Source organism: Oncorhynchus masou, chromosome 6 (assembly GCF_036934945.1).
Source record: "Oncorhynchus masou masou isolate Uvic2021 chromosome 6, UVic_Omas_1.1, whole genome shotgun sequence".
Lineage (NCBI taxonomy): Eukaryota > Metazoa > Chordata > Actinopteri > Salmoniformes > Salmonidae > Oncorhynchus > Oncorhynchus masou.
This window is the reverse complement of record NC_088217.1, coordinates 36,277,023-36,302,718: the sequence shown is the minus strand read 5'-3', so window position 1 is coordinate 36,302,718 and position 25,696 is coordinate 36,277,023. Positions and strand designations below refer to the sequence as shown.

Sequence of the window (25,696 nt, the reverse complement as noted above, 5' to 3'; positions counted from 1 at the left end):
TATTCACAGTCTCCCATTCATACTGACACAGAATACAGTGGACGTACACTTGTGTGATAAAAGTTACATCCGTTTTTATTCAAGCAAGACAACATTGTAAAGCCACAGAGTAGAATTGCACTTGTTTCTAATATTTATACAGGGAGGGGTAGACTTGGAAGGCTTATTTGGCAGGGCTGGAGCTTATTTAGTAAGATGTAACATCTTTAGAGCACTTCAGAAATGTAATGAATTGAACAAAATTCACTCAAGACCGTGACGTTGAGTCTATGCAATACACATCGGTCTGAAGGATCCGCATAGTTGCACCCCAGAAAATAGGCCCTTGGTTTTGGCACCCTATAAAAAGGTGGTGACACATACTGAACATGCTCCACACAGTTCCTCCTTCCCAAACATCCATGATGCTCTTCACTGCAGCAACAAAGTAACCATGGCAACTAAAGGCATTTCAGTATATGCAAAGAAAAATAATCTACACCGTTTCTCTTAAGATTAGTAATACTACACAGCATATATATTTAAGGAACAAAAACATTGGCATTAAATTAAACAATTGAAAGGTTGTAGTTATTAGGATAATATAAAGGATAGCAGGAGCTTGCAGAGTAGACCATTAGTGTCCATGTGTGTGTGTGGGCATGAATATGCAGACCATTGGAAAGCACTGCTGGTTCTGTATGTTGGTTTGATAAGGCTTGGCTGTCTTTTGGCTGTTTTTCTTAAGTTAAATGTTATCCCCCATCTTTGCCTGATATCTATTGTTTGGTGCTTTGACATGAATCACTACTTAAGGCACTACTTTTATATGACCAGTGTGGCACTGATGGCATTGGCAGTATCATTGTCAGTCACTTTGGGCAAGCAGACTAACAGAAAAGAAACAAGGCTCATGTGCCAATCTTGGCAGTTTCTCTGAACTCAAGCCCATATTTAGAGTCATACACACACAGTCCTGTTAGAGACAGGAACAAGGTTGAGATTCAATCTCAGCCCAGTTGTTTCTGTGGATATAATAATCCAAAAGTCCATGTCAATTAGTCGTTTGGTGTTCTGATCTGATGACTGGTGTGTGTGTGTGTGTTTAAGGGGGTGACTCCTTGGCACATCAGGTCAATATTACAGTAGAGACTAACAGGAAAGCACAGAGCAAATCACGCAGGGCCTTGTCTCGCTCTGTCACACACAATCAAATCTATTATTATTAACAAAAAACACAAATATAACTTGGGAAATTCAATGCAGTGTGCTTCACTCCTGGTGCTGGAGGGCCGCAGCCTGTTTTGACCTTTATATGTAGTTCAACCATCAGCAGGTACATTCAGAGGGTTGACTTTCTATCATGGAATGAAGAATGGTATCAGTTCTATGCAATACATTTCTATCTGCAATGTATTCTAAATCTGACTGGATAGGCCCTCCAGGACCAGGAAGAAAGAACACTGCTGTGGAGAATGGGCTTTGAGGCTCAGTAGGCTAAACCACGAGACCTCGTGTTTGAGACGTTCAGCTGTTCACTCGCTCCTCTCCATCACTCGCCCATTCCTCTTCCACCTCCAACAACTGCTTCTTTACGATGACTGGCTCCAGACTGACATAGAAGGCAGAGGAGGAGTTAGGCACACAGACAATCACATAAAGGAAAGAGCCATAGACCTCACTCAACCCCCAGCCAAGCTAGTCATAACCTTTGTTCCCAGTATTGTCCCTAACCACTAATGGTGCGCGGGTTAGCCTTTTGTTCACCCACCCGCAGATTCTAATTACCCATCCGGAACCGGCCGACTATGTGAAAGTGAAAATCCCAGGCCCCACACCCAAACCCGCAAATATATGCACTGTAGGCTACAGTCAGATGGTGAAACATTTTTTTTTTTGCCAGCGCGGCACAGGATTGTTTTGGGGCCTAATTTAGATACATTTCTGCTTATAACTTTGTTAGTCAACTTGTGTCAAAAAAAAAATATATATATATAATAAATATATATATATATATATATATATATAAATTAGTCCTAGAAGACTCTAAAATCAATAGAATTAAATTAATGCTTCAATCTAGTTGACTTCAGTGAAGTTGTCATCATCTCTGCTTCTTTCATGGAGAAAATACATTTAGGGACCGGGGGGAAAAAAACGCAGTAACTCAAATATTTGTGCAAAAAGACCAATTCAGTTTGACCGGTTGTAAGGAAATAGAAAGCCTTGATAACAACCCAATGTTTCTGATACAATTTCAGTTCGGCTTGGATGCATATTGTGTGTGTGAAATATCAGCTTTTAATATGCTGATAAATATAGCACCTCTACAGACATTCCCTAAATGCGAATTCACATGTTCTCAAAATGCTGAAAGAATGAAATCATATTTCTCCACTGATACGTTCCCTAGCAAATAATGGTCGCTCAAACAGGAGGAACTAACAAAGACAACTAAAAGGTGTTAACCCTCCAGATACATAAAACTGGAGCACTTAGCCAATCACTCTTAAATAGCACCTGTGCCAGCACAGGTGAAACAACTTCCGACTAACGAGATGGCAACCAGCACAGGTGTAACATACTGACTAACGAGGTGACACTAAAATCAGTGCACCCTACACACTCAAGTCCAACCTCAAAACATAAATGGAAAAAACCAAAACCAGTAACCACTCCTGTTCCCGAAGCAAAACATGCTTAATTCTGCAAGAGTTAATATTAAAGGCTATGTGAGAGGTTATAGACTTAGTCAGTGTCCAGATTTCAGTTTAATTTAACCCATCTGAACAGTCAGATTGGTCTCATATACAATACATAGCATAGTAAACGTAAATCCAGGAGACTTAAATTGGTATGATACAGTATGTTACATTTGGTATGGAAACACAAGACGGGTTAAGGCTAAAACTAAAGTAGTGTTATTGGTCGGGGTGGATGGGAGGGCGTATAACACAAACGTCTAGCAACCCATAGGTTGCATGTTCATCACAGACAACTTTAGCATTTTAGCATCTACTCACTACTTTGAACCTCCTACGTATCTGACAACATGTGTCAAGGTCAAAACAATAGAATACAGTACAAGAGCACAAGATTGGATAGTGCTAGAGTTTCTAAGGGTGGCTTCAGATTTAGGGAGAGCTGCTTTTGGTTTTTATGCTCCACAGATGCACAATGTTCTGCAGGGGATGCTCAGGCTTGAATGTCTGTTGCTCTTTATGGACGTTAAAAAAGTGGGGAATGCTTGAAGTGAAGATAGTTTGGTTTTTTATGATCATGTTTTGCAATTTAGTATTTTCTATTAGTGTGTTTGTATTGTGCAGGGCTCATTTGAAAAATACTTCAATGACACGTCTCAATGACACCCTGTTAAAATAAAAGGTTTATAAAAAAATAAAACCGTCAACCTTAATTCTAACATTAACCCTAACCCCTAAAGCTAGCTAATGTTAGCACAATGGCTAAAATTAGCAACAACAAATTAATACATACCTTAAGAAACCTAACATATCATACTAAAAATGGAGTGTATCGGGTTTACGTACAGAATAATATGAAATACTCTGAGATCATGTTGGAACAGTAGGCTAGGGTTCGCTTGACTTGCCATGGGCCATTTGAAGTCCCCATCTTGTGACTGCCGAATTTGTATAGCGCCTCACAATCATCTCACACAACATTCACTGCTGTCATCTTTTACCACTTAACTTAAATGTTTAGGAAAGATTTAGTCTTCTGGCCTTCCCCACTCTCTACTTTCAACTCTCCATTTTACAGCTTCTCTCTTATAGAATTAAACGCCGACATTGTCCTTACCTTTTCTGCCTGTTCCCAAAAGCATTTGGCGATTGGGGTGCAGACTATTTGGCTCGTAACCCTACATTTTAGGCTCACACACTAATGCCAGATTGAGGTTTTTATTTCATCTATGTAGCCTAGAGATATACAATTGTGCAAGAATGCTAGCCAACATTCATGGATTTGCTTAAGGTATTTATTCAACCTGCCCGCCACCCACCCGCCCTTCTTCCACACAATATTTTATGACCCTAAACCCGTGGGGACTGTAGGTTCTGAGTCAACCCGCACATCTCTACTACCCAACCATATGGTTCCACCCAGAGCTATACTCACTGATGATGATGACCAGGATGATGACTATAACAGCTATCAGGATGGCCCACATCTGGAGAGCACAGAACACACCTCAACATCTCAACATGCAGTTGTGTGTGCGTGTGTGTGTGTGAGAGAGAGTACTGCACCTTGCAGTTCTTCCACCAGAACTTCCTTTTGAGTTTGGCAGCGCTGGTCTCAAACTGGGAGGCTCCGGCCTGCAATGCGTCTGCCCTGTCGTCCAGCTCCGACAGCTTCGAGTCACGCTCCAACACCTTGTCCACATTCACACGCATGATATCCACCACCTACACACACATTTTTATGTGAAAAAGTCATTTATAGGAGTTTGTTTGTTTCTGCAGTAAACTCTGGTTGAGCTGAAATAAGAACATGTGCACCAATTTGGCCTTTCAGATTATAATAAACAACATGGACAGGGCAGGGGGACCGGATCCTGGATAAGCACCCCAATTCTGAGTTTAAAAAATAAATAAATACAAGCCCAGAGTGTGTCCTAGACTGCATAAGAAATGCATGTCTTCCTGCACAACCATGCAGGTCCTGTCAGAGACAACAGCAATACTGTCTATATCCTCCACCGCATGAGGACAGTAATGCTGCAGTCTCAATGAGACGCTCAGTGTTGCATAATAAAGCCCACGTAGAAGGAGCACAACACATCGCCAAAAAAACCAACGTGCCACGCGCACACACTCTGCTCAAAGCCTAACCCATATGTTCCACAAACCCTGCCCCTCCTGCCAGATAGACCTTGAGGGGAGAGGCGGCAGCTTGTGCCAGCCCATGCAGTGGTTACATAACCATGGAGACAAAATGTATTACATAAGAGACAAGCAGCCTATCAGGAGGCTTCGGACACACAGGGGATGAGGTTTAGGGGGGGGGGCAGTAGTGGAACACACTGCCAGTTATTATATAATCCTTGACTAGGAGCAACTGTACATGCCCAGGGAAGCCAAGAGCTTCAGCGAAAGGTGTGAGACTGAAAGAGCTGAGGGTTAGGGTGGAGTAAAGGGGTATGGTAGGCGTGTGAGGGACACGTGTGGGGCAGAGGGTTGATGGATGCTCTTCCCGAGTACAGCGGAGTTAGTAACTTCTACAGTCAACCAAATTAAAACACAAATTCCACCAGGCCTACTAGAAATGATCATTTAGAATGTTTAATGTAAATATTGCAATATTTCTAACCTATCCAATACTCTCACATCTACACAACTGAATAGGGACTAGGGAGGGATGAGTTTGAGACTGCGTGTGTGTGTGTGTGTGTGAGAGTCTTTCATCCTGAGTGCAGTGTGGCCCTGACATCTAAACAGATACACAGGCTGTCTGCTGTTAAACAAAAACATTCTGGGGAAACTGTACAGAACCAGGTAAGTAGAAGGCTACAACTAGGAAATTAAAATGGGTCTGTGGCTGTGTCTGAATTCTCATATTGCCGTTTTGATAGGCGAAGTAAGTTTTCATAATGTGAATGTTCTGAAAAAATTTAATACAAAAAAAATAAATCAAGTACAGGATGTCACACTCATTTAATCTTCTAGTATGAATTCTCTGCACACTGAAGGAGGAAGATCATATTTTCAGACCTACAGGTGTTTGACAACAGCTGATAATCATGAAAGCAGTTCTTGCTGTAGGTGTTGGGAGTTGTGTATGCTGAGTATGTTTAGAGTGAAGGGTGTATGTGTGCGAGTGGGGTCGTACCTCATCCACTTGGGCCTGTGTCTGTTGTAGGCGGCGGTTGCCTGGTGCGGAGCCTTCTGTAGCAGGAGCCGACCTGGGGAAAGGGCAACAGAGGGTTTAGATACACCCACTCTAGTCTCCAGATATGCAGGATTACCCATTTCATTTTGCACCCTTCCATGACCTCATTGCACTCAAACGCAACAGGTGTGGGGGTGATCAGTCCCTATCCAAATGCAGGGGTAGTAAATACATCTCTGCAATGGGACAAGGGCATCACTTTCCACGCATTCACGTTTATTCCTTCCCATCAAAGTGATATCTGAAGGGCACACCTAGATGACCCATGTGAAAAGGCTTCCATATAGCCTGATGACCATTTCTCTAGCCCAACTGTACCGTTACTTCACCCAAGCACATGATTAATCTGACGGTGTTATGACATGTCCATATGAAAACACGAGACCTTTTCTAAAGCAGCGCTCTGCTGACACCTGCTGGAGAAATGGCAGTAAGCCTACCTCACTGGAGTTATTCCATTAATACAGCTCAGAGAGGTCCGAGCTTCCGTCAGGGGGACCGAAAGGGTAGCGCGTGTGTGTGTTACTGATTCAGCACACAGACAGTAGGCTAGAGTACAGTGGTGGTAGCCCAGACAGATAAATGGCCCCGCTCCCTCTCTCCCCAAACACAAACGCACAGCAAGAATTCCACACACTCTTCCTAAAACCTCCCAGGAGAGCAGGCGTTGAAGCTGCACCACTCAGCCACTTATGGCGCTAGTCCGGTTAATTCCTGTTCTGTATCTCAGTCATCCAGACACTGTACCATCCTGGTGGACAGATAGTCAGCGACCACATTAATTCCTACCGCAATAGGTCCAGATTTATTGACTACCGCATGTTATGATACGGTGGTGTGTGTGGGGGAATACATGATAGTGTGGAATATATATACTAATGGTGGGGAACATAGCATAACTTTACGGGGTGTGAGTGAGTATGTACTGATAGCGGAGCTTGGGTGGCTGGTAGTGGTAGCATGATACAGGGAGGTGTGGTCTCAACATTCTGCTCAACTTTCTGCTCTCAGTTCCGCTTTCAACACTCCCCCACTGCAGCCTGCTCTACTGCACCCAATACAGCAGAACCATTCTGTCTCCTACACTTCGCTAACAAACAGTCTGTTCCATATTGACATACTTCTCCCACAATACAGCCTGTTTTGACTACAGGTAGCAAGCTGCACCTCTCCCTCTGTGTGTATTGACATCCTTCAAGGTATTAATCACATAGATTAATTCATGAGAAAGTTTTCACCCAACTGCTCTCACCAATCTAGCCCTTTCAGATCAGTAATAACTGAATGTAGGGAAAGTAGGAGAGAAGTTGGGATCATCTACTCAGTATTAGAGGACTTTTTAAGAGGGGTAAATCACATTACATGGCCACCGAGCTAGACACCGCAGTCGAGCCACCGGGCATTTCCATCCGTGCGCTGCATCAGCGGAACATTCTCCGATGAGGATGCAGATAGCGAAGGTCACAAAGCAGGCTTCCTATTATTCTCCCACATAGTTCCGCCCGCTCATGATCCAATAGAGCTTACTGAGGTTCACAATGAACGCAGAGACATTCAACTGAAGGGACTAAAATAGGGCATTCCAGGAATCAAACTTTGAAATGGTATAGTACATGCCAATTTAGGCATCTGCATTATAGTATTAGCCCCTAGTCGATGAACCTAGAATATGCATAAACCATAACAACACCCAAGCTAATGTGAGTTACAAATGGAATGTTGGCATCTTCACTGCCTGGAGCAATAAAACACTTTGGTTGGCCACATTAGCTTCATACAACCTCAAGTGTTTGCTAACGTTGGCTAGCTTGCTACAGAAGAATTTAAAAATGTAAAAAATTGGACAAACTGATGACATTACGTATGCATCTGGCTATCCACATTCATCCTAGGGTTAAAATATAGGCTATGTACCTAGCTATGTATATTCATGTCTTGTCTAGCAAGAAAGAAAGCCCGGCCATTGATTCAAAATATCACTTAAGTTGAGGGGAATGTGAGGCTTGATGTCAACTTGCCATTCATCAGCTTTTAAAGCTTAATAAAATGTCAAAATACGCTCGGTACTTACCAAAGAATGGAGTGTCCCTGAGCAACTATCGCCTTCGCGTCCAGTATGTACCGTAATTTCCGGACTATAAGCCGCTACTTTATTCCCACGCTTTGAACCTCGCGGTTTATACAATGACGCGGCTAATTTATGGATTTTTCCCGCTTTCACAAGAATCATGCCGCCAAAGAACGGAGCACCGTCACATAATGTGAGGTTAATCGAGCGCAAAACCTCCCATCATTCTGATTACAGTAGTAATTTTGTCACCCTCATCATGGCAAAGACACGGAGAAATGCATATGATGCAGCTTTCAAGTTGAAGGCGATCGATCTGGCTGTTGGAAAAGGAAATAGAGCTGCTGAACGGGAGCTTGGCCTTAATGAGTCGATGATAAGACGTTGGAAACAGCAGCGTGAGGAACTGACTCAGTGCAAAAAGACAACAAAAGCTTTCAGAGGGAAGAAAAGCAGATGGCCCAAAGTATTTGCAGCCACTCGACATCAGTGTAAATCGTGCATTTAAGGTGGCGCTCCTTGTTCAGTGGGAGGCTTGGATGACAAGTGGGGAGAAATCCTTCACTGAAACGGGCTGCATGCGAAGAGCAACTTATGGTCAAATCTGCTAGTGGGTCCTGACAGCGTGGAGCATTGTCAAAAAATCCACTATCATCAACAGGTTTCGAAAGGCTGGACTGCTGTGTGTTGAAGGGGCAGCATGAGCTCAGCGGGGTATTTGCCTCTGGATGAAAGTGACTAGAGCGACAATGAAAATGATCCAACATCGGATGAAGCAATTCTGAGGCTATTCAACTCCGACACCGAAGGAGATGACTTCAGTGGTTTCAGTGCACAGGAGGAGGAAGATAGTGACCAAGTTCATTTGTTTCAATGTACCGGTAGGCACCTGCGGCTTATAGACACGTGCGGCTTATTTATGTACAGAATACATATTTTTTAATAATTCAGTGGGTGCGGTTTATATTCAGGTGCGCATAATAGTCCAGCAACTACGGTACTTCCAAAAAAGAAGCGACACGCAACCGAAATAACACCTTGTCTGGAAAGAATCTATACTGAACAAAAATAAACGCAACAATTTCAAATAACTTACAGAGTTACAGTTCAAATAAAGACATCAATTGAAATAAATAAATTAGGTCCTAATCTATAGATTTCACATGACTAGGAATACATATGCATCTGTTGGTCACAGACACCTTTAAAAAAAAGTGGGGGTGTGGATCAGGAAACCAGACAGTACTTGTTGTGATCACCATTTGCCTCATGCAGCATGAAATCTCTGTCACAGAGTTGATATGGCTGTTGATTGTGGCCTGTTGCCCCACTCCTCTTTAATGACTGTGCAAAGGTGCTGGATATTGGCGGGAACTGAAGCAAGCTGTCGTACAAGTCGATCCAGAGCATCTCAAACATGCTCAATGAGTGACATGTCTTGTGAGTATGCAGGCCATGGAAGCACTGGGACATTTTCAGCTTCCAGTAATTGTGTACAGATCATTGCAACATGAGGCCGTACATTATCATGCTGAAATATGAGATGATCGCAGCAGATCCATGGCACGACAATGGGCCTCAGGTGCTTGTCACGGTACCTCTGCGCATTCAAATTGCCATTGATAAAATGCAACTATGTTCATTGTCCGTAGCTTATGCCTGCCCATACCATAACCCCACCACCACGGGGCATTCTATTCACAACGGAGACATCAGCAAACCGCCTGCCCACACAATGCCATACACATGGTCTGGGGTTGAGGCCGGTTAGACGTACTGCCCTAAAACAATGTTAAGAAATGAACATCCGATACTCTGGCAACAGCTCTGGTGGACATTCCTGCAGTCAGCATGCCAATTGCGCGCTCCCTCAAAACTTGAGACATCTGTGGTATTGTGTTGTGTGACAAAACTGCACATTTTAGAGTGGCCCTTTATGGTCCCTATCACAAGGTGCACCTGTGTAATGATCATGCTGTTTACTCAGCTTCTTGATATGCCACACCTGTCAGGTGTATGTATTATCTGGCAAAGGAGAAATGCTCACCAACATGGAGGTAAACAAATTTGTGCACAAAATTTGATAGAAATAAGCTTTCTGTGGGTATGGACATTTTTGGGGTCTTATTTCAGCTCATGAAACCACAACTTTACATTTTTGTTTAGTGTAACTGGCGGCCGGGGTCTTCCTGCAGGCACCCGGCCCGCCACAAGAAGTCGCTAGAGCACGATGAGCCAGGAAAGCCCCAGCGGCCAAACCCTCCCCTAACCCAGACAATACTGGGCCAATTGTGCGCCGTGCTATGGGACTCGCGGCCAAGGCCGGTTGTGGCACAGCCCGTTAATGAACCCGGGTCTGTAGTAACACCTCTAGCACTACGATGCAGCGCCTTGGACCGCTGCGCAACTCGGGAGGCCCACTAATATTGCATTTTAATGAGGGATTTTATTACGAGGTGCATTTGGCACATGTGCACTTGTTCCAAAACAATACTTAGATTCTTTCCAGACAAAGCATTTTTTTCCGGTTTCACGTAACTTTTCATTTACACCTTTTTGGAAAGTAACGTTATATACCGGCCATAACAGCAGTAGTGACGATAGTTGCTAAGCACAACTCCATTGTTTGGTAAGTACTGAACATATCTTGACATTATTACACTTGACAAGGTGGTGCATGGCAAGCTGAATGGCTGCTTTCTGGGCTTAAAGGAGAATCACCATTAGACAAGGCAAACCCTTGGTGATTTCTGATACATCAAAACTAATAAAATTACAGCAAGTTTTGGGACTTATTCAGCAGTTGACCTGATTAAGTACAATACCATTGGAAATGAATGTTGAAAGTTCAATTTATATTCCTAAAACTTGCGGTCACTGCTTGCTGTTGACAAGACATTGATAAATAGCCAAATGTCAAAACACAGTTTTAAAGTGTCCAAATCTATAACCAATATGCAAAATGTTTGTGATATTGAAAACCTAAAATGTACTATCAAGACATACACGTGCAACAATAGTACTCATATTATAATTTTTGTAATTAAACGAGCACCTCAAACTTAAGGAACTTAAACTGCAGTGTTTCCACAAGTACATCATGTAGCCAGCCAGGCGTGGGGTCCCTATTTCCTATTTGTTAGTATCTATAATTATGTGTTCCCCTAGAGGACTAAATAAACCCTTGCTCACCAGATGTCATAAATCGATAGAATGAATGCTTCAATCTAGTTGACATTGGTAAAGTTCTGTCATCTTTCGCGGAGCAAAAACATTTAGGGACCGGGGAGAAAATGGAATAAAAACTAAACAAAGATTTTCTGTGCAAAATGTCCAAATGACATCAGGTTGACCGGTTGTAAGGAAACAGAAAACTGAAAACAACCAAACCTGTTTCTGACAAGATTTCAGTTCGGCTTGGATGCACATTTTATATGCCTGAAATACGATCAGTTTTTATGATGCTGATAAAGATAGATACAGTCCGTAGAGGTGCTAACTGAGCATTCACATTCTCTCAAAATCAGGGCATAAAATTAACTTGTGGCAGGTAGTTACATTTTTTATTTTAAATCTACCAGAAATTCAGATTTTTTTTCTACCAGCAAAAATATTGTCCTCTGCTAAAATTACACCAACAAAACAAACAGATGAGCCTGCTTTGTAGTGTTACTAAAACAAATGTATTACTAGTAAGAACTAATACTAGTGTGGTATATTGTTAAATACATTTTTTTATGAGATTAGTCTTAACCAAAATATCACAGATGCGAAATTTTCACCTGCCCCTTTTACCGTGATAACTCCAGTCACATTTGTGCCTGTGAGATTGAGTCTGACTAGTAGAAGCGTTGTCTTCTCTTTCCTAGCAGTTGAAACTCAATCATGATTATTGTCAGGTAAGCCTACTATGCAGTTAACATTTAATTGAGGTTTTTGGGGAAAGTTTGTCTACCCACAAGAAGGTTATCATTAGCGTCGCTAACTGGCTACATACATATTTTAAGGAGAGCACCATAGTACCGGTGCGCACGAACGCCAATGTAACCTGTCTAAATGACTATCACCCTGTAGCACTCACATCTGTACCCATGAAATGCAGGTCATGGCTCACAACACCATGATCCCAGACACCCTGAACCCACACCAATTCGCATACCGCCTCAACAGATCCACAGATGATGCAATGTTTATTGCACTCCATACTGCCCTTTCCCACGTGGACAAAGGGAACACCTCTGTGAGAATGCTATTCATTGATGACAGATCAGAGTTCAACACCATAGTGCCCTCCAAGCTCATCAATAAGCTAAGTACCCTGGGACTGAACAGCTTCCTCTGCAACTGGATCCTGGACTTACTGACGGGACGCCCCCGGGTGGTGAGGGTAGGCAACACCACATCTGCCACTCTGACCCTCAACACAAGGGCCCTTCAGGGGTGCGTACGCTTTTTTATTTAACTAGGCAAGTCAGTTAAACTTCTTAGGACTATGCCCCTTTCTCAATTTCCGCCTGAATGACGTGCCCAAAGTAAACTGCCTGTAGCTCAGGCCCTGAAGCCAGTATATGCATAGAATTGGTACCATTGGAAAGTTACCATTTCTACAAACGTCAAAGTGTTAAAATAATGTAGGAGAATATAACGCAATAGATATGGTAGGAGAAAATCCAATGAAAAACCAACCGGATTTGTTTTTGAGTGACCATGCTCTTACAATGGCAAGTATAAGTGCATACTAAATTCTCGCTCCCAGGATGCAACTCCTATGGCTTCCACAGGGTGTCAGCAGTCTATGTTTCAGGCTTGTAACTTCCAAAAAGAATAAGAAATCAGTTTTAGTACAGGGACACAGTCTTGAAAATGTGTGTTTGCGCGCGCCATAAAGATAAGACGCACCTGCTAAAATCGGTTTCCTATTGAACATACTTCTTTCCCTAAGAAATATTATTAGTTTGATTACATTTTAGGGTATATGAGGAGTAGATAGAAATGTATTTAGACTTGTTGAAATACAGTTCAGGAGTAGATTTTCAGATTCCTTTCTCTGCATGGGGCGGCAGGGTAACCTAGTGGTTAGAGCGTTGGACTAGTAACCGGAAGGTTGCAAGTTCAAACCCCCGAGCTGACAAGGTAGAAATCTGTCGTTCTGCACCTGGACAGGCAGTTAACCCACTGTTCCTAGGCCGTCATTGAAAATAAGAATTTGTTCTTAACTGACTTGCCTGGTTAAATAAAGGTAAAACACGTTGAATGAGTGGATTACTCAAATCGATGGCACCAACTTTTTGGGATATAAAAAAAGGCCTTTATCGAAAAAATAAAAAAAAACACTGTGTTATAGCTGGGACCCTTTGGATGATAAATCAGAGGAAGATTTTCAAAAAGTAAGTGAATATTTAAATTGCTATTTGTGAATTTATTAAATCTGTGCCGTTGGAGAAATATTTTGATGTGGGGCGCCGACCTCAATCGCATGGCATGCTTTCGCTGTAATAGCTACTGTAAATCAGACAGTGCTGTTAGATTAACAAGAATTTAAGCTTTCAACCGATATAAGACACTTGTACGTACCTAAATGTTTAATATCCATAATTGTTTTTATTATTTAATTGAATTGCACGCCCTCCAGTTTCACCGAGGGACACCTAGCCCGAACAAATTCTTATTTACAAGGAAGGCCTACCCCGGACGACGCTGAGCAAATTGTGCACCGCCCTATGGGACTCCCAATCCCATCCGGATGTGATGCTGCCTGGATTCAAACCAGGGACTGTTGTGACGTCTCTTGCACTGAGATGCAGTGTCTTAGACAGCTGCGCCACTCAGGAGTACTTAGTCCCCTCCTGTACTCCCTGTTCACCCACGACTGCGTGGCCGTGCTCAATTCCACCAACACCATCATTAAGTTTGCAGACAACGTGACGGTGGTAGACCTGACCACTGACGATGAGACAGCCTATATGGGGGTCAGACCTGGCAGTGTGGTGCCAGGACAACAACCTCTCCCTCAACATCATCAAGACAAAGGAGCTGATCGTGGACTACAGGAAACGGTAGGCCAAGCACGCCCCTTTACACGAGGCTGAAGTGCGTACAACCCAGTACATCACTAGGGCCGAGCTCCCTCCCATCCAGGACCTCTATACCAGGCAGTGTCAGAGAAATGCCATAAAAATTGTCAAAGGCTCCAGCCACCAAAGTCTGGGCAAGCGGTACCAAGGCACCAAGTCCGGAACCAACAAGACCCAGAACAGCTTCTACCCCCAAGCCATAAGACTACTAAATAGTTCAATATTTAACCAAATAGCTACCCAGACTATCTGCATTGACCTTTTTGCACACTGACTCATCACATACGCTGCTGCTACTGTTTACTATCTGTAACTCGTCTCACTCGTATTCGTATCCGTTTTATCACACTTGATACTCGTAATGAGATTTACTTGTGATCGGAAAACCCAGATGTGCACTTTAAAATGCAGGTAGAACCTATACCTCAAATGCACATTACTGCGCTATCACTCAGAGCATATTGGTAGGTTCCTTCACACAGATTGTTCAAAGGTAAACAACTCTGACAGATGAAAATGCACATGATTTACTTACTTATTCCTATTCAATGATAAACAAAATAGGCTAATAAACATCCTAATGCATGGCTGGCTACGACTGCCTGCATTTATTCCAGACAGATTGACCTCCAAGCATTTCATATTATTCTGTATGTAAATCCGAGACACACCTTTTAGTATGATTTTTTACACTTCGCATGGTATGTATTAATTTGTGGATGTCCATCACCCATTTCATATAGGTTTTCAAATGACAATTCGAATTACATGTTACAAATTTGCAAAGTGTCTAAAAAGTAGTAAGTAGTTGAAAAGTTGCTAATTAACTCAAATGTTAAAGTTGTCCGTGATGAGATGCAAAGGTTGCGAGACGTTTGCGTTATCAATTTGTAAGTCGCTCTGGATAAGAGCGTCTGCTAAATGACTTAAATGTAAATGTAAATAAGTAACATATTATACTCATTTGAGTAATGATCCCAGAGTTACTTTACCTTAAGTCTATGAAACCAGGCTGAGTATATTGTTTCACTGTTACTGAATAAGGATGGATATCTCCTCTCATATGGGGATTTTCTTGATAAGTTTAGAATTCCAATAACCCCAAAAGAATATGATATTGTTTTTGATGCGATTCCAAGGGGGGGTTGTGTCTCTTAAATTCCCCTGTGGTTGATGTAAGTAACATAGATTTACATTAAAATATATTAATTGGTAATATTAACATCAAAGATCAATTTAGTAATAAACAGAAATATTGTTTGTGATACTACAATTCCCTCAGCAAGATTATTTTGGTCAAATATCTATGGTGATATACAAATGGGGGAAAGCATGGAAAATTGCTTACAAATATTGTATCAGTAACAAAGTTTCATTTAAATTGTTAAATAAAATGTATCCTGTGAAACATGTTTTGGAAAGATTTAAGCTGAATATAACTGTGATTCTGTGGAATGAAGGAGACCATTTGGCATTTGTTTTTTTACCTGTATTTATAGTAGAATGTTTTGGATTGACATACAGAATTTTGTTAAAAGAAAAATAGGACCGGTTGTACTATTTAATGGTTTTGATAATGATTTATTTCAGAAATTCTGACATAGATAAAGATGTAGTATATTTAATTCAACTGCTAATAATACTAGGTAAATTTAATATTCACAAATGAAAAAGGTCTAATTCAAAACCTAACTTTTTTCACTTTATGAGTTTAAACAATATGGCACCACTTTAATTAAAATGAAAAACAAAAAGGCAATTAAAACTTGTATTATTAAATTAATAGTGTATGTTTTTTAGGATTCCTGGCATTGTAAATAGTTTGTTTGTATGCTTTTTTTTGCATGTGACTATTCCTCTTGTCTGTTAATATTTAAAAAAATATTGTTTCACTTTCGAGAAGAGCAAAACTTTTATCCAGACACTTATGCCACAACCTTAGTTTATCGTAATTGTACAATCTACATTTGTCATTTTATTCTGTAATTTTCTGTCTGTAAACATGTAAACATGCCTGGTCGAGAATATATAATAATAGTAGTAAGCAAGCATGGGTTTGGATCATGAGAACGATAGCAATGGAATAATTATATGTCCAGACAAAGTAGCCTCCTTAACAACGCTAAGTAGACAGACAAAAACAACCATATGGCCCACCTCTCAACACCGAAATATGCAACAGATACTTTCCACCCTAGAGCTGCGCGGTCTAAACTAGGAGCGGCCACAACAAACGAACTTTCTCATTTAACCAACACTTAAGTACAAAGCATATTGTACTGTTGTAGTACAACAACAAAATCTTATGGTTGTAATATTGTAGAGAACAAGCTAATGAGTCGTTGTATGTGATTCATAATGACATAGGCTAAAGAAAACTAGGTTGAGACATTCATTTAGTAGCCCCCTCTTGGGTTTACCCATATTTCACTACATTCTAGAGCAGTGTCAGTGAGTGATCGCCCTAGCGAACTAAACATTTAGCAAACATTAAAAAAATATATAACCATAGCTAGGTAACGTTAGCGTCAGACCCTGGGTATGGTTAACTTAGCGAGCTAAATAATAAGTTAGCTAGTTTACAAAAACAAATTGACGCAGCTAGCTAACGAAGTTACTGGGCCAGCATTAGCACGCTAATGTCAGCTAGCTATATACGGCTAGTTTGAGCAAGCACTTGTTGCATGAAAGTTAGCTGCTAACAAGCGAGACCTTCACACACCCAACCCCAGAGAAGTTGGGCGTTGTTGACTCTATTTGTTTTAACAATAAATACACGTATTCGAAACACTGACCAAGTTAATGAAAGTTCGTGTCGTTGATCAAGTGACCTAAAGTTATTATAAACCTGAGAAGAGAAAATACTTACATGTTTTTATTGGAAAGCTAGCGAGCAGCCAGAGATCGAAAGCACCGGAAATCTTGAACGTGTAGCTAGTATGAGGCGGTGTCAATTGGTACCAGTCTACTTCTTCTGTGTAATTTAAAGTGACAGTATGTATAATAAATGGCGCACCTCAAATTCATTGCGTCATTCCAAAAAATATCAATGAATAGCAATTGGACAATTTTAAACTAACAAAACAAGCATCTGATTAAATTCATCTGAATTTGAAATACACATTTCCAGAGTGTTTCAAGAAAAGGCTACCCCTCCCTCGGGAATTTGTGTGAAGCTAGCCACAATAAGGATGAGCCACAGTGGATTTTGCTTTTCGCCTTCAAAATGAAATCCCCAATTGAAAGTAATTTAAACGGATACAAATAGTGGAATCATGCCATTTGGATTAGTTAATGCTAAACAAGCTCGGAACGTTGTTATATAAATACAACAAAAGGCAATAATTAGTTAATATTGCACTGTGGATCTATTCATCTTTAGAATTGTCTTAGGGACATACTTATATACACTGTGTTCAGCCTAACCTATGGATGTTGCACCCATGAAATGAGGTTTCAGCCTACTCATTCAGCCAACTCATTTCAGCCTACTCCCACAAATATTAGCATCTTAGCTCTTATTAGGGAACGTTATCTGTGGGAAATCAGCTCACTGTATTTATTTTTATTTATTTAACTAGGCAAGTCAGTTAAGAACAAATTCTTATTTACAATTACGGCGTATACCAGCAAAACCCAGATGACACTGGGCCAATTGTGCACTGCCCAATCACAGCCAGTTGTGATACAGTCTGGATTCAAACGAGGGTGTCTATAGTGACACCTCAAGCACTGAGATGCAGTGCCTTAGACCGCTGTGCCACTCAGGAGCCCCTGTATGACCTATCGTGTGTATTGAACATTCATATTGGATTGTGCAGCCTAAGCTCGAGATTGTGAACCCATTAAATGGGGTATCAGCCTTCTCTGTGACACAGAACACAACTGTGAAGAGTTTCACAAATATTAGCATCATAGCAGTTATTGCGGGACTTGGATGTTGCAGGGTTTGGCTGTACAGTGCATTTGGAATGTCCTATAGACTGACTGGATAGATGATTTCCCACAGTCAAAGTCCTGCAATCGGAGTGAAGATGCTAATATTTGTGTAAATTCTACACAGTTGTGTACTGTGATTGTCACTGAGTGGGCCTATACCCCATTTCATGGGTACAACATCCATACGTTCGGCTGTACAGTGCATATGGTCGGGGTTGGCGGATGGTGGGACACAATGCAGATAGCCTGGTTAGCCAATGTGCGGGAGCACTGGTTGGTCGGGCCAATTGAGTTAGAGTGTACATGAATGTATAGTTAAAGTGACTATACATATATGATAATAAGAGAGTAGCAGCAGCGTAAAAGAGGGGTTGGGGGTGGAACACAATGCAAATAGTCGGGTAACCATTTGGTTACCCGTTCAGGAGTCTTATGGCTTAGGGGTAAAAACTTTTGAGAAGCCTTTTGGTCCTAGACTTGGCACTCCGGTACCACTTGCCATGCGGTAGTAGAGAGAACAGTCTATGACTGTAGTGGCTGGGGTCTTGTACAATTTTTAGGGCCTTCCTTTGACACCGCCTGGTGTAGAGGTCCTGGATGGCAGGCAGCTTTGCCCCAGTGATGTACTGGGCCGTACGCACTACTCTCTGAAGTACCTTGCGGTCAGAGGCCGAGCAATTGCCGTACCAGGCAGGGATGTAACCGGTCAGGATGCTCTCGATGGTGCAGCTGTAGAACATTTTGAGGATCTCAGGACCCATGCCAAATCTTTTTAGTTTCCTGGGGGTAATATTCTTTGTCGTGCCCTCTTCACGACTGTCTTGGTGTGTTTGGACCATTCTAGTTTGTTGTTGATGTGGACACCAAGGAACTTGAATCTCTCAACCTGCTCCACTAAAGCCCCATCGATGAGAATGGGGACATGCTCGGTGCTCCTTTTCCTGTAGTCCACAATCATCTCCTTAGTCTTGCTGACGTTGAGGGATAGGTTGTTATTCTGGCACCACCCGGCCAGGTCTCTGACCTCATCCCTATAGGCTGTCTCATCGTTGTTGGTGATCAGGCCTACCACTGTTGTGTCGTCTGCAAACTTAATGATGGTGTTGGAGTCGTGCCTGGCCATGTAGTCGTGGGTGAACAGGGAGTACAGGAGGGGATTGAGCACGCACCGCTGGGGAGCTCCAGTGTTGAGGATAAGCGTGGCAGATGTGTTGCTACCTACCCTCACCACCTAGGGGCGGCCCATCAGGAAGTCCAGGATCCAGTTGCAGAGGGAGGTGTTTAGTCCCAGGGTCCTTAGCTTATTGATGAGCTTTGAGGGCACTATGGTGTTGAACGCTGAGCTGTAGTCAATGAATAGCATTCTCACATAGGTGTTCCTTTTGTCCAGTTGAGAAAGGGCAGTGTGGAGTGCAATAGAAATTGCATCATCTGTGGATCTTTTTGGGCGGTATGCAAATTGGAGTGGGTCTAGGGTTTCTGGGATAATGGTGTTGATGTGAGCCATAACCAGCCTTTTAAAGAACTTCATGGCTACGGACGTGAGTGCTACGGGTCAATAGTCATTTAGGCAGGTTGCCTTTGTGTTCTTGGGCACAGGGACGATGGTGGTCTGCTTGAAACATGTTGGTATTACAGACTCAATCAGGGACATGTTGAAAATGTCAGTGAAGACACGTGCCAGTTGGTCAGCACATGCCCGGAGCACACGTCTGGGTAATCCGTCTGGCCCCTCAGCCTTGTGTATGATGACCTGTTTAAAGGTCTTACTCTTTACGGAGAGCGTGATCACACAGTCGTCCGGAACAGCTGACGCTCTCCTGCATGCCTTAGTGTTGGTTGCCTCGGAGCGAGCACAGAAGTGATTTAGCTCGTCTGGTAGGCCCGTGTCACTGGGCAGCTCGCAGCTGTGCTTCCCTTTGTAGTCTGTAATAGTTTGCGAGCCCTGCCACATCCGACGAGCGTCGGAGCCAGTGTAGTATGATTCAATCTTAGCCCTGTATTTACGCTTTGCCTGTTTGATGGTTCGTCGCAGGGCATAGAGGGATTTCTTGTAAGCTTCCGGGTTAGAATCCCGGACCTTGAAAGTGGCAGCTCTACCATTTAGCTCAGTGCAAATGTTGCTTGTAATCCATGGCTTCTGGTTGGAGTATGTATGTACAGTCACTACAGACAGACGACGTCCTCGATGCACTTATTGATAAAGCCAGTGACTGATGTGGTGTATTCCTCAATGTCATCGGAAGAATCCCTGAACATGTTCCAGTCTGTGACAGCAAAACAGTCCTGTAGTTTAGCACCTGCTTCATCTGACCACTTTTTTATAGACCGAGTCACTGGTGCTTCCTGCTTAAACTTTTGCTTGTAAGCAGGAATCAGGAGGATAGAGTTATGGTCAGATTTGCCAAATGAAAGGTGAGGGAGAGCTTTGTACGCTTCTCTGTGTGTGGAGTACAGGTGATCTAGAATTTTTTTCCCTCTGGTTGCACATTTAACATGTTGCTAGAGATTTGGTAGAACTGATTTAAGTTTCCCTGCATTAAAGTTTCCGGCCACTAGGGGAGCGCCGCCTCTGGGTGAGTGGTTTCCTCTTTGCTTATTTCCTTATACAGCTGACTGAGTCTTAGTGTCAGCATCTGTTTGTGATGGTAAATAAACAGCCACAAAAAGTATAGCTGAGAACTCTCTAGGCAAGTAGTGTGGCCTGCAATTTATCACAATATACTCTACTTCAGGCAAAAATCAGGCAAAATCTAGAGACTTCCTTAGATTTCGTGCACCAGCTGTTGTTCACAAATATGCACAGACCGCCCCCCCCCCCCCCCCCCTCGTCTTACCGGAGTGTGCTGTTCTATCCTGCCGGTGCAGAGTATATCCCGCTAGCTGAATATCCATGTCGTCAGTTTTTGATGGACCGTTGGTAGGATATTTGCTCTGGATAAGAGCCTCTGCTAAATGACAAAAAATATATACATACTGTACGTATGCCCCCAATGCAATTGAAAGTATAATACATCCACAGTGTGATTTCAACTGATATTTGTTGAATGTATATAACAACATTCTGACCTTGGTTAAAATTATCTAGTCCAAATATGGCATGATTCCACAGTTTGAATCACTTTCACCAACCAGGATTCCATCCAACCTTATCTGGTGTTCTGTGTGAATTTAAGTATACTTCTCTCTCTCTCTTTCCCTCCTGGAGGATCTGTGCTCTAGGACCATGCCTGATGACTCCTGGCTGTCCCCAGTCCACCTGGTCGTGCCGCTAATCCAGTTTCAACTGTTCTGCCTGCAGCTATGGAACCCTGACCTGTTCACCAGAAGTGCTACCTTGCCCCGGATCTGCTGTTTTTGACTCTCTCTCTCTCTCTCTCTCTCTCTCTCTCTCTCTCTCTCTCTCTCTCTCTCACCTTTGAATGACCCTTTGGGTCAATTATGAATGTTTAAACATCTTGAGGAACTATCTGGACATAATGGCCATGTACTATCTCCACCCGGCACAGCAAGACTGGCCACCCCTCAGAGCCTGGTTCCTCTCTAGATTTGTTTCTAGGTTCCTGCCTTTCTAATGAGTTTTTACTAGCCACCATGCTTCTACATCTGCATTGCTTGCTGTCTGGGGTTTTAGGCTGGGTTTCTGTATAGAACTTTGTGACATTGCTGATGTAAAAAGTGATTTATAAATACATTTGATTGATTGAAGTTCACTTGGAGTCGTGCAATGACATGTTGTGTGGTCCTCTCACTATGACTTGTTGTGGAAGCATGCAGTTAATTAGGCTACAGATTAAATAAATAATGATAATCTTCACGGGGTTGTGAAAGTGGCAAGCAACACTGAAGCATACATGAGAGCGTCAGCTGTTCTGGAAGACTGTGTGATCACGCTCTCCGTAGCTGATGTGAGTTAGACCTTCAAACAGGTCAACATTCACAAGGCCACAGGGCCAGATGGATTACCAGGACGTCTACTCCGAGCATGCGCTGACCAACTGGCAAGTGTCTTCAATCACATTTTCAACCTGTCCCTGACCGAGTCTGTAATACCTACATGTTTCAAGCAGACCACCATAGTCCCTGTGCCCAAGAACACCAAGGTAACATGCCTAAATGACTACTAGCTTTTTACTACAGGTGTGCCCCAGGGTTTCATTAGATTCATTTGCATTAATGATTTGGGAAATGGGATGCAACCAGCAAAGTTACATCTATATGCAGATTATACAGTTATATATTCACGTGCTCCTTCTCTGGTTCAGGCTTTTGATGAGCTCCAGACTGCTTTTCAGTCACTGCAGGCCTCCCTTTATGGTCTCAAACTGGTCTTGAAAATACAAACAACTAAATTCATAACCTTCACTGGAGCTAGAGCACTGCCAGACATTGTTAGCAATGTCACATCTGGTGGCTTATCCATTGAAGAAGTGTCATCCAATAAATAACTACAGTTGAAGTCGGAGATTTACATACACTTAGGTTGGAGTCATTAAAACTTGTTTTTCAACGACTCCACAAATTTCTTGTTAACAAACTATAGTTTTGGCAAGTCAGGTAGGACATCTGCTTTGTGCATGACACAAGTAATTTTTCCAACAATTGTTTACAGACAGATTATTTCACTGTATCACAATTCTAGTGGGTAAGAAGTTTGCATACACTAAGTTGACCGTGCCTTTAAACAGCTTGGAAAATTCCAGAAAATTATGTCATGACATCAATTGAGTCAATTAGAGGTGTGTCTGTGGATGTATTCCGGGGCCTACCTTCAAACGCAGTGCCTCTTTGCCTGACATAATGGGAAAATCAAAAGAAATTCAGCCAAGACCTCAGAAAAAAATGGTAGACCTCCGCAAGTCTGGTTCATTCTTTGGAGCAATTTCCAAACGCCTGAAGGTACCACGTTCACGTGTACAAACAATAGTACACAAGTATAAACACCATGGGACCACACAGCCGTCGTAACGCTCAGGAAGGAGATGCGTTCTGTCTCCTAGAGATGAACGTACTTTGGTGCGAAAAGTGCAAATCAATAACAGAACAACAGCAAAGGACCTTGTGAAGATGCTGGAGGAAACAGGTACAAAAGTATCTATATCCACAGTAAAACGAGTCCTATATCGACATAACCTGAAAGGCCGCTCAGCAAGGAAGAAGCCACTGCTTCAAAACTGCCAATAAAAAGCCAGACTAGGGTTTGCAACTGCACATGGGGACAAAGATCGTACTTTTTGGAGAAATGTCTTCTGGTCTGATGAAATAAAAATAGAACTGTTTGGCCATAATGACCATTGTTATTTTTGGAGGAAAAAGGGGGAGGTTTGCAAGTCGAGGAACACCATCCCAACCGTGAAGCACGGGAGTGGCAGCATCATGTTGTGGCGATGCTTTGCTGCAGGAGGGACTGGTGCACTTCACAAAATAGATGGCATCATGAGGCTGGAAAATAATGTGGATATACTGAAGCAACATCTCTAAACATCAGTCAGGAAGTTAAAGCTTGGTCGCAAATGGATCTTCCAAATGAACAATGACCCCAAGCATACTTCCAAAGTTGTGGCAAAATGGCTTAAGGACAACAAAGTCAAGATATTGGAGTGGCCATCACAAAGCCCTGACCTCAACCCCATATAAAATTGGTGGGCAGAACTGAAAAAGCATATGCGAGCAAGGAGGTCTACAAACCTGACTCAGTTACACCAGCTCTGTCAGGAGGAATGGGCCAAAATTCACCCAACTTATTGTGGGAAGCTTGTGGAAGGCTACCTGAAATGTTTGACCCAAGTTAAACAATTTAAAGGCAATGCTACCAAATACTAATTGTGTGTATGTAAACTTCTGGCCCACTGGGAATGTGATGAAAGAAATTAAAGCTGAAATAAATCATTCTCTCTACTATTATTCTGACATTTCACGATCTTAAAATAAAGTGTTGATCCTAACTGTGGTGATCCTAAATGTAAGGAATTGTGAAAAGCTGAGTTTAAATGTATTTGGCTAAGGTGTATGTAAACTTCTGACTTCAACTGTAGGTATTTGGTTGGATGACAAGTTGTCCTTTAAAGTTGATGTGGATAATCTTGTGACAAAGCTAAAAATTTAAATTGGGTTTTATTTTTGTAATAAGGCTTGCTTCCCGCTTATGGCTAGAAAGAAGCTTGTTCATGCCACTTTTCTCTCTGTAGTTGATTATGGGGACTTGTTGTATATGATCGCAATCTCCTCCGTCTTACAGAGACTGGACTCGGTTTATCATGCATCTGCTTTATTCCAAATGTCAAGTCACTCACCCACCATTGCACATTGTACCATATGGTAGGTTGGACCTCAGTTTATATGCGCAGAAAGATACATTTGTATGTGTTCATCTACAAAGCCCTTTTGGGTAAACTCCCTCTTTACCTCTGTAGTCTGGTCTCCTTCACCACCAGCAGTTACCATACCCAGTCTGCTAGGTGGTTCCACCTTAAAGTCCCCAGGACATTCACAGTATTTGGCAAGACTGCCTTCTCTTCTTATGCACCAGACGCGTGGCATAATCTACAATCCATGCTTCATCTAGATATGTTAGTGCCACTGAATTCATTTCAAATATTGATGAGAGACTGTTACGGAGGAGTGTAAATGCTTTTTTTTAGGCTGAATTCATGTTGTTGTATTGTATTGTTGTATGTTTTAATTCTGTAATGCATTGATTGTTGCTGCCTTCTTGGCCAGGTCTCCCTTGAAAAAGAGACTCTGGGTCTCAGTGGGTTTTTCCTTGTTAAATAAAGGTTAAATAGACTAAATAAAATCACTAAGCTAAGGACCCTGGAACTGAACACCTCCCTCTGCAACTGGATCCTGGACTTCCTGACGGGCCGCCCCCCAGGTGGTAAGGGTAGGAAACAACACATATTCCACGCTGATCCTCAACACGAGGACCCTCAGGGGTGCATGCTCAGTCTCCTCCTGTACTCCCTGTTCACTCATGACTGCAAGGCCAAGCACGGCACCATCGTTACATTTGCCGACGACACAACAGTGGGAGGTCTGATCAAGAAAGCCTTTTGGGAGGAGGTCGAGACCTGGCAGTGTGGTGCCAGGATAACAACCTCTCCCTCAACGTGATCAAGACAAAGGAGAATATTGTGGACTACAGAAACAGGAGGACTGAGCACACCCCCATCCTCATCGATGGGGCTGTAGTGGAGCAGGTTGAGAGCTTCAAGTTCCTTGGTGTCCACATCACTAACAAACTAACATAGTCCAAACACACCAAGATAGTCATGAAGAGGGCACGACAAAACCTATTCCCCCTCAGGAGACTGAAAAGATTTGGCATAGGTACTCAGATCCTCAAAAAGTTATACAGCTGCACCATCGAGAGCATCCTGACTGGTTGCATCACTGCCTGGTATGGCAACTGCTTGACCTCCGACCGCAAGGCGCTACAGAGGGCAGTGCGTATGGCTCAAGCTACCTGCCATCCAAGGACCTCTATACCAGGCGGTGTCAGAGGAAGGCCCAAACAATTGCCAAGGCCTCCAGCCACCCCAGTCATAGACTGTTCTCTCTACTACTGTCAGGATTTGGCCAGGGTTGTTCCAGTTGTTGGTCACTAGATGCCCCCATTGTGCTTTTTGTCCTTATGTTTTTCCCTTGTTCCCCATTATTATTTGCACCTGTGTCTTGTTTCCCCTGAGTGTATTTAAACCCTTAGTTTCCCTCTGTTCTGTGCTCT

General features: G+C 42.6%; 1 protein-coding gene across 1 annotated transcript; it reads right to left on the bottom strand.

Annotated features, from left to right (window-relative positions):
* Nucleotides 1-57: 57 nt before the first annotated feature.
* Nucleotides 58-17,009, bottom strand: vamp3 (vesicle-associated membrane protein 3 (cellubrevin)). The gene is made up of 5 exons (XM_064968566.1): nt 16,901-17,009; nt 5,830-5,902; nt 4,248-4,406; nt 4,117-4,168; nt 58-1,591 (listed from the first exon to the last, which is right to left on the bottom strand). Coding segments are annotated over exons 1-5 (306 nt in total). The 5' UTR covers nt 16,903-17,009; the 3' UTR covers nt 58-1,571.
* Between the last annotated feature and the right edge of the window lie 8,687 nt (nt 17,010-25,696).